Genomic DNA, 9,845 nt, shown 5'->3' with positions numbered 1-9,845 from the left:
ATTTGAACACAGGCATGCAAAATGTCCTTCAATTGAATTCCAAACTCTAGGAATTAATTGCTGGGCAACTCCCTGAGGATAAAACATCTATTAAAAGCCAGCAGTAAGCCAGAAATCTCTTTCTGTTTCATATGGTAAAAAACCATAGTGAATCCTGAAAAAGGGAACAGATACTAGGCAGGGAAAGCCTACACCAGGGGTCCTCAAACTTTTTAACCAGGGGGCCAGTGCGTAGATGAAGTGGCAGGCAGCCATCTGTGCTGCTTGGTTTCCCCCCCAGCCCCCAGCAGGGGGGTCTGTAAATACCGGGAGCTGGACTGAGGACCCTGGGGGGCCATATCTGGTCCACGGGACATAGTTTGAGGACCCCGGCCTATATAGTTACAGGACAAGTAATAAAACATGAAGTATTTTTAGTTCTTTAAATTTAATTTTATCAGAGTAGCTAGACAAACATGGAAACATTTGCCAAACAGTAATACTTGGGTCACTTTAAAACCTCGATAACACCAAAATACAGGTCAGCAAAAACCAAGGATGTGGGAAGGGCACTTTAGGTTTTACTGTGGTCATACACAGTCACACACACAGGTATCTATACTTTATCTACACTTGCCAACTCCCACTGAGCTATCATCACTATGTCTGCAACTAAACTGAGACAGTAGGCAGAAGAGAACCATGTCCATACTAGGACAGTTAGCCATGTAGTAAAACTAAAGTTCACTGTAACCTGTGCCATCTTAAATCCAAACAAACAAAAACCTGAAAGGAAACCATCACTGTATGTGTCATCAGCATGAAGTTATTTTAATCTGCTGACTACCCTCCTCTAAACTTTCAGCATCATTAACTTTTACACATTTATAAAGCCTAAGGTTATTCTTTTAAATTACGTAATCATAGTGGCACCCGTAGCATTCCTGAGAACACCACAGTGCCCACAGCTTCCTACACGACAGTGCAGTAGGACTAAGCACTACATTTCTTAGCGAGGAAAACCAACCACCACCACCACTCACTCGATTCAAAAGCTTATTACCTTCACTTCTGAAGCAACAGACTACAGGACTATTGAACACAAAGCAAACCAGACCTGTCCAGAACACTTTGCATTCTCAGCTGGAAATGAAAAATCTTTCCTTTCATATTATAAAGGATTAACAGCATTTGGAGCTACAGAAACTGTGTTAAAGTTGGCATCTGCCAACCCCCAAGTCATGAATTAAAATGTCTCCCTAAAATGTAAGTCTTTGCACTTCCTCTGGAGGAAGTGGAAAAGAAAATACACACAACCAGTGAAGGAGAAAGTGAGGCAGTATCAAGGTAGTTTTTTTCCAGATATGATAAAATCCTGAGAGAACAAGATGTTTATTCTCTCAGAATAAAAATCCAAAATCAAACCAACGAGTTTACCTTTCCTTTTGAAAAGTTACTTTTGAGTCAAGATTTGTTCTTTTCCTCTGCCAAGCATGAAACCTCTTCTCAGTTTAAGACTGTTTTCAAAATACTGAGTGAAGTAGAAATTAAGTCCACACACTGGAAGATGTACAGAATCTTATCCAAAAAACCTCCAACACACTAGTACTGCACTGGCTAGAAGTCTCTTAAAAGCGTTCTGATGAAAAAACTCAACATACTTCTAGGAAATAAGTGTCTGGGGCCAAAACCAACAGATGATGTTCCAATCAAACATAAGGCAAAAAAATATATTTTTTTAAATTGATACATTAAAAAAGCTGGAGGAAATGGGGACAGGAATGAAAAACCATTCAGGGAGTCAACGGTATAGATTGTCACCATACAATCTAAACATTACAATGGCAGATCATATATTCAGAACAAGTGAGTCAAAAGTAGCACACTCCCTGGGAAAGAGGGAGTCTCTTTCCCCTTTACCAGGCTAATGCAAGAGGTTCATACTGCATTTCCAGCTCAGATCCAGCGAGCAGAAGGCAGCTTTTCTGCCAGATAAAGCAGGCAAAAGGATCTAGTACAGCAACTTCCTTGCAGTCTCTTGCTCCTGAGCCCCCTTCAACTCTTCTTTCTTCTGGTGACAGGAAGGCAACGGACGTTGTCTCTGAGCCCATACTGCACCCTGCTTGTCTACACAAACAGCAGGCACCCTTGATTCCTCTCCAAAAACATTTACACACAGAATTCAGTTAAGTAGTGTATTACGGAAGCATAAGCTGCAGTGGACATTATTTAGAATGAGGGTTTTTTTGCTCATCATGACAAAGTAAAACCAGGAATTCCTGACTTTATAGAAATTCTCCTTTAGGAGTAGCTGTTCCCAACATCTGCCAAGCTTTTATATCACACGAGAACAGATGCAGCCACAAGAGTGTTTACTCTAAAATGACTAAACTGTGCAAGCAGGCACGGGCAGCGCCTAAGTTAAGCAAGTATACACAGCACCACTCAGTGGTGAAAGCAGAACAGCAGAGTCCACCGACACCAATGAGAAGCTCTAAGACCAGCCTGGTTTTTCGGGGCTTTTTTGTTTGTTTGTTTGTTTTTGTTTTTTAAATCTGAACACAAACTAGATCTGTCTGTCTGTCCTCACCTGCCAAATACCATTACAGTGCCTTTACTATACCCAGAGAGCTGCACCTCAAGGGCAGCAGAACCAAAGGCTGCTGAGCATTGGATGCATATATGGTTCCTAGTGATGCAACCTGGAGCACTGTTTAAAGGAGTGATCCAGCTTTAGTATCTGCCTGTATTCCAAAAGAACAGCAGCCTCTTGGCTCATGACTTGTGTTCTATGTAGACTTGGGCCATGAACAAATGCAACAGATACGGGAAGACTGCCAAGAACTGAAATATAACTATCATTTTTCCATTCCATCAAACAAAACTAACTAACTTGTGCAATTACATAACAGAACACAGTAACTAACAAACAGAAAGCCTTTTATTCAGAACAGATCTTCCATCTTTACAAGAAAGGCATTATTTCAACTTACAAAGTTAGCACCTTCATTAGCAATGTACCTTTCCTAAAGAGGAAATCCATGTCTCTTACCAAATGCCAATTGCAAGAGTGTGTAAACAAAACAACCCACACCAAACCCACCCACACCCACATCCCCACAGCTCTACTATATACATATACATAACACATGTCTTCATAGATGACAACTGTATCAATTTATACTTCAGGTCCTTCCCCTCCAGGAACCAGCTATAAAAGAAGAGGATAATTTTGCATTAGTGCCATACATTTGATTTCTACAAACCCATACTTGACAGTGCTTTACAACATTTTAGCACATGGAGAGCTCACGGTAGACCACCAAAGTGGGTTTTAGATTCAATATTATCTTCCTTTCCCAACAGAGGAAGTCAGTTACTGCCAGAGAAGCACATGCCAAAAACAATCTCCAAAACACACAGAATGTTTAACAAAACACAAAAGTTCCTAGATAACACACATTTTGGGTTTGTCTTTGTTATTCACTTCAAGGACATGATTCTGTCTAGAAACCCTACAGCTCATTTTCAAAGGACAAAGAACATGTTTCCTTTCATGAAGAATTTCCCCAATTGCTGACTCTTCCCCAGACAGTCACTACACAGGGAAGCTGGAAAGAGGAAACCAACTTCTACTGCTAAGCAGAGCCCAAAAGCTTAATAAAGAGCCTGAACCCTTCTACAGGCAGCAAGGAGTAAGTCAGCACAGCATTTTCCTGTCAAGAAGGTAATGAACTGAGTGATAGAAAAAGACATACAAAAGGAAAAACATGAATAAGGGGGAAAAAAGCAAAGGATAACCATTCCTTTTACTGATATACTCTTAATAGTTAGCTGAGCACTTCTAAAGACAAAGCGCTTTGCTGCTTTCAGGACTGAAGTAAAAATAATTAAAAAAAAAGGTCTGAAGCATAGTCTTCCTGACATGGGGAGATATGTCCCCCAAAAAGACACAAGATCTAATATATCATCTAGGTCTTGATGAAAATTTTGCACTCTAAAGAATCACCAGCTTTGGCTTCCAGGGCAGTGTACCACCAGCTTAACTGGATAGGAGTAATTTTACCCCACATAAGATGACAGAACGTGCACTACCCCTTAAAGGGTGCAGAACAATAACCAAAGAAGAAATAGGCTTTGAAATTAGGTCAAGACAGCACTTGCTCAGACACACAGTGAGGAGGTGCAAAGCAAGTAAGGCAGGAAAATGAAGATTATTCCTCGTTCACACAGAGCCAACTTTGACTCAAGTCAATCTTCATCCTCTCTTCCCACAAAATTACAAAAGCCTTTACATAGAAAGTCCAGACTTTGTAGCCATCTCTGCAGACAAACAAAAACACTGCTGTGGGTCTGCTTCTGTGGTATTTAGCATGGTGTAGAATTCCACTTAGGGATGCATCATCACAGTATTTAATTACTGTGTCAGTAATAATCTACGTATGTCAGGACATGAAAAACTAAAAATCATATAGCACTTCTGATTTAATATAATCCAACAGACCTCCAGATTTTTTTGCAGAGCATGTAAAGGTACAGCTCTCTGGGCATCACATGGTGTCGTAACTACCAAGTAACCCTATGAGCTTGTAAGCATCCAAACTACTGCAAACACAATAATGGATGAAATGTATATGTATTCCACCTACAAACTTAAATAGGCAAACACTCATGACTTAAGACACTCTATGAACCAGCCTACAGAGTGGGTCACAAAGCCAGTGATTCGTTTGCACACCTGAAGACCAGAAAAACACTCACCAATGTAAAATTAGGGCCATGCTTTTTTTTTTTATTTAAAAAAAAAAAACCATGACATGTATTAAGGCAATAAATCACTTTTCCAGCATCATTCAAATACACATATGCCCCAGAAACTACCTGAAAGTACCTTATGTAACAGAACTGCCTCGAAAGCTCACCTTGAAGTAGCTGAACTTGATTACTCATTGATTTAAGGGTACAGAAAATGCATGCATGCATATTTTTAACAACAATGACTTACCATTGTTATATTGTTTCCATTTAGCAAAATCTGGTCTAGCTTTGTGATTCTTCTGCCCTCAGGTGTAATCTCACTGAAACAGGATCAGAAAAAGTAAGTAAGAACACAGAACCAGGGACAACGATTCCAGTTTTGATTGCAGAACTAACACAAATATCTGCATTACGATGACAATTGCTGGAACACAATGCAGCGTAACCTTGACAGAGAAATTGACCACCTGGGTAAAGAAAGCTACCTGGCAGATTAAGAAGAAGATCCACTGTATTTTTCTGCTCAGTACATAAACACAGACTCACCCTCTACATGTCAGCAATTTCTTGAACTACCACCAATAATCAAAACAGGCTTCAAATAGCAATGTGGCATGACAAAGCAATAAATACTTATCCTTAAATCCACTAAACGTTTAAATCTTTGCCTAGATCTTAAGGAAATGTAAAAGCACGCAAACTACTAGAAAGTTCAACACACAACCCATGCAAAATTAAGGATATAAACTAGGAACCTGATTATAGGTATCAGTCATGCAACAGCTACTCTAAAATGTGGCTGTCCTGAATAGGTCACCTTCCATAGTATTAAGTCCAAGATACAAACTATTCAGCTGGCAAGCATTCCAAACATTTATATAAAAACACTTTGCATATATATCTTACACAGTATTTTTCCTCAAGAAGCCAAACATGAAATGGCAAATAGAGGCAGAAATAATACTTACAATTCCGTAACATCTTCTAACACCATATCTGAAGATCCACTTTCAAGGAAAACATGGCCCAGAATTTTAAAATAAAAAATTTTAATTTTATACTTAATTGTAATTTTATCTATAAAATAAAAATATCAGAATAATACAGTTGATCCATACAAAAAGGTTCTGTCCAGTGAACCCTAGCCTCTCTAAAGCAATAAATTCATTCAGCCACCGTATAAAGCGAACGGCCTTAACATTTCCAGCAAAGGATACTGACAAAGTCATCGAATCCTAGAAGCGTTCCAACAATTTCTTTATCACTTTTCATCACAATATGAATGCGGGAACCTATGCATTTGTCCACAAGTTCTGTAAATAAAAGTTTTAAGGAAAATGGAATTCAGAAGAGATTGTTTCATAGTAGATACGTTTCCTAAACAAAAACCCTGATATTGTGACAACAAAGAAGTAATTACCACGGACACTGGTTTAAAAAACAAGAACAAACAAACAAAAAGACTAAAAATAAGAATAAAAAAAAAGGGGGGGGATAAAAGACATTTATTAAAAAAAGGTGTCCGTGCACGAATCGCTGCTGCCAGCCAGCAACGGGCTGGCCGGCCCGCGGCCCCCTCAGCCCTCGGCTCCACAGCCCCCCCGGGCCCCTCGGCCCCCCCGGCGCTTCCCGCCCGCTCACGCCGCTCTTGGCCGGCCCCGCACTCGGCCGCCGCCGCCCACCCTGCTCAAGCTTCCCGCCAAGCGGCGGCACCACCCCGAGGTGCCCGCGAACAGCCTCGCCCGCACCCCGGCCCCGCCCGGCCACAACGCGGGAGCCCCCGCGGCCCCGCACGGTCACAGCGCGGGCCCTCCCCCGCCCCGGCCCGAACACCGGAGCCCGCGGCGGCGCCGCCGCTTACCGAGCGGCAGCAGCTGGGAAGGGTTTGTGGTCGCGTTCGCCGCCATCTCGCATCCGGACCTGACCAATCGCTGCCGCCCCGCACGGCTACACAGCCTGCCGAGCAGCCCCGACGAGCCGATGGCAGAGCCGTCGCTCCGCCCCGCCCCGCCCCGCGCTCTTCCTGCCTGTATCGGCAGAGCGGTGCAGTCGTGACAGCCGCGTGCCTGCTGTTGGTCGCGTTCAGGCGCGGCCCCTTCCTCTGCTCCCGCCGCCCCAGTCAGGCAGCGCTGCCCCGGGCCGTGCCCCGGACATCACCCGCCGCTCCCATCGCCCTCCTGCAGGGACACGGACCGCGCGCGCTGCAGCCACCGCTGTTCTGCTTGCCGGCTTGTAGCTCTGCACAGCCTGGCGCACCCTTCAGAGGGGCTGTTGCAGGAGGGGTGCCCAGCAGCCCTTTCCGCCCCCTGAGGGACCGCCGGCACCGCCCCGCCACGGCCGGGCGCCACCGGGGCTGGGGGGCTCCCGGACCCTGCCCGCGGCCAGGTCCCGGCGATCCAACACCGGCTGTTGCCAGAGGAGAGGGAGAGTCAGGGCACCTGGCCGGTGCCGTCGCTCACATGGGTCCCGCGGGCTTCTCCGGAGCCACGACGGGCAATATTAAATAATTCATAATAAATAATTAAATACTAAACACCTCAGTATTTAAATCAATTTTAAGTATTTTACTGGGCTTTGAGTGTTTTTATTCTGTAACCAGCTATCCCACTCAATGAAGGGAATCTATTCAACACCTGCATTTCTAGAATACTTGTATTTTGTATCCTATGGCATTGAAAAGCATGTATTAACTATGCTGAAATGTCATTCACTGTAAAGGCGATCTTAGCTTGCAGAAATACATGGGCTCTGTTGCTTGATAGATGTCTCCTGGAGTTTAGGTTGTGTTCTTGCAGCAGATAACATTTGCCAAACTGTGAAACTGCACAACAGTACATCAGAACTGTTCTTTTGTACAAAATAATGTTAACACAGACAGCAAGTTTCACAGGTTTCCGCATTTGTCTTCCAAGCCTACACCACATGTTACGGTGCTGCAGTCTGCATGCTGCGGAGCAGCCCTGGCTGCAAGAGGTGTTCCCACTGACACGGAATCCTCCACCAGAGGTTTATACTTCTACCCTCTTATCAGCTCTACCAAGCTGACAGGGGCAGACACACCCCTGAGTTCACCTCCTCCAGAGGCGCACAGTTGCACTGGGCTAAGTATTCACAAGCACAGTCACATCACAACAATTCCCAGGAAAGAGAATGTGCCTGTCAACTCAGGCCAAGGAAGTGACCTAGGGACAAGCTGCCCTCTGACCATGACTAGCGAGTCCCAGATCCGATTTCAGTCCTGGTCACACGGCACCTTGGCAACAAGCACGCAATGAACATGGAAAAGGCATCCCGAGATCTCCAACATCCACAATGGTTTTCATTCCATGAAGATGGCCATGCTCGGTAGCACGTCCTCCCCACCTGCACCATCCCTCTCTGTCTCCTAAAAGCCAGTAAAGATCTAACCCAAAGACAAGACAAACAAACCTCTACAGAGCTGCTCTGCACAGTGGCCTTGGCCAAAAAGCACGAGCCAAAGGGAGGAAGGAAAGCAGGCAATCGCAGGGACACGACACCTTCCCCCACTACACCAGCGGATGCTTTCAGAGTCCCTATTGCCCTCCGCATCTCCACCAGCCATGTCTACAGCAGAGCACTGCAATGCCACAGCCAAAAGGGTCACGCTGGCAACCGCTGGCACGATGGCAGCACAGGCACAGCCAGCCATCACCAGGGGGGCACGAGGGGGGCCGGAGGGCAGTCCCCAGGCCCCAGCGGCGGCCTTTCTCTCTGCCATTGAAAATGGGCACCCGCAGTGGGGCCTTCTGGGCCTCATGGGTCCCAATGCACGGCAGCGGCCGTTGGTGACCTCACCGGCCTTCCGGTGCACCAGCGGCAGTTGGTGACCTCACCGGCCTTCCGGTGCACCAGCGGCCGTTGGTGACCTCACCGGCCTTCCGGTGCACCAGCGGGCAGTTGGTGACCTCACCGGCCTTCCGGTGCACCAGCGGCCGTTGGTGACCTCACCGGCCTTCCGGTGCACCAGCGGGCAGCCCTGCGGCTGGCCCACAGCTCGCTGCACAGCTGGAAACCCTGACAGCAAGTGTGCTCGGCAGGGGAGGACGCGGCCAAGCCAGACCAGAGCCCAGCGCCAGCCGGGTGAGCAACAAGAGGTTATTGCAGCCCCTGAGGGTGCAGCCCAAGCTCGGAACGGAAGCTGCACGACACAACGAGCAGCACCGATGCCAAGTGCGCCCGGTACGTGGCAGTTGGCCTGACAGGGAATGGCCCTGAGCCCATGCAGGTGGATCCACCACGAGAGAATCCACAGTCAATGCCGGTGGATCCACCATGCCACGAGCAAGAGCCCATGCAGGTGGATCCATCGCAAGACCAGCAGGAGCCCATGGAGCTGGATCCACCCTGCACAAGCCCAAAGGGGCACCACGCCGCCGTGGCCAGGCTGCTTGGAGCACCGCAGGGCTGCCAGGGGCTCTCAGGGGCCCCGCAGAGAGACCAAGCGACACCACCCAGGCAGCACACACCAGCCCTAGAGTGGACCATCCACACTGACACCGGGCAGGCTCGTAGGAAGGTCACCCAGCTGTCAAGCCGCACATGAGCCCTGCTTTCCCACCCTGCACCACCACCCCTCATGAAGCGGGGCCATCTCCTCTGCCCTGAGCCCTGGGGAAGAGGCGATGACCAGGGCTGCCACCTTCTGTCTGGCAGCACCAGAGCACCAGGAGGAGTCCCTTGGAGGCTGCCAGAGACCATCAGAGTTTGCCAGAAACCACCGCAGACCACCGAGGATAGCCAGGGACTGATGGAGATTGCCAGAGACCATCGGAGACCACCAAGGACTGCTGAGGACAACCCAGGACCACTGAGGACCGCCAAGGATGACCCAGGACCACCAAGGACCACAGAGGATGACCCAGGACCACAGAGGACCGCCGAGGATGACCCAGGATCGCCGAGGACCACAGAGGATGAACCAAGACCACCGAGGAGCACAGAGGATGACCCAGGACCATTGAGGACAGCCGAGGATGACCCAGGACCATCGAGGACCTCCAAGGACAACCCAGGACCTCCAAGGACAGCCCAGGACCACAGAGGATGACCCAGGACCACCAAGGACCACAGAGGATGACCCAGGACAA

General features: G+C 47.4%; 1 protein-coding gene across 1 annotated transcript; it reads right to left on the bottom strand.

Annotated features, from left to right (window-relative positions):
- Positions 1–2,902: 2,902 nt before the first annotated feature.
- On the bottom strand, positions 2,903–6,750 carry LSM5 (LSM5 homolog, U6 small nuclear RNA and mRNA degradation associated). Its single transcript, XM_056338066.1, has 5 exons — positions 6,599–6,750; positions 5,955–6,050; positions 5,706–5,733; positions 4,985–5,057; positions 2,903–3,190 (listed from the first exon to the last, which is right to left on the bottom strand). Exons 1-5 carry the CDS (start codon positions 6,642–6,644, stop codon positions 3,158–3,160), a joined length of 276 nt encoding a protein of 91 aa, XP_056194041.1. The 5' UTR covers positions 6,645–6,750; the 3' UTR covers positions 2,903–3,157.
- Between the last annotated feature and the right edge of the window lie 3,095 nt (positions 6,751–9,845).

The sequence above is a fragment of the Falco biarmicus genome, chromosome 4 (assembly GCF_023638135.1).
Source record: "Falco biarmicus isolate bFalBia1 chromosome 4, bFalBia1.pri, whole genome shotgun sequence".
Lineage (NCBI taxonomy): Eukaryota > Metazoa > Chordata > Aves > Falconiformes > Falconidae > Falco > Falco biarmicus.
Note: the sequence above shows the minus strand (reverse complement) of the source record. Positions and strands in the feature narration are given on the sequence as shown.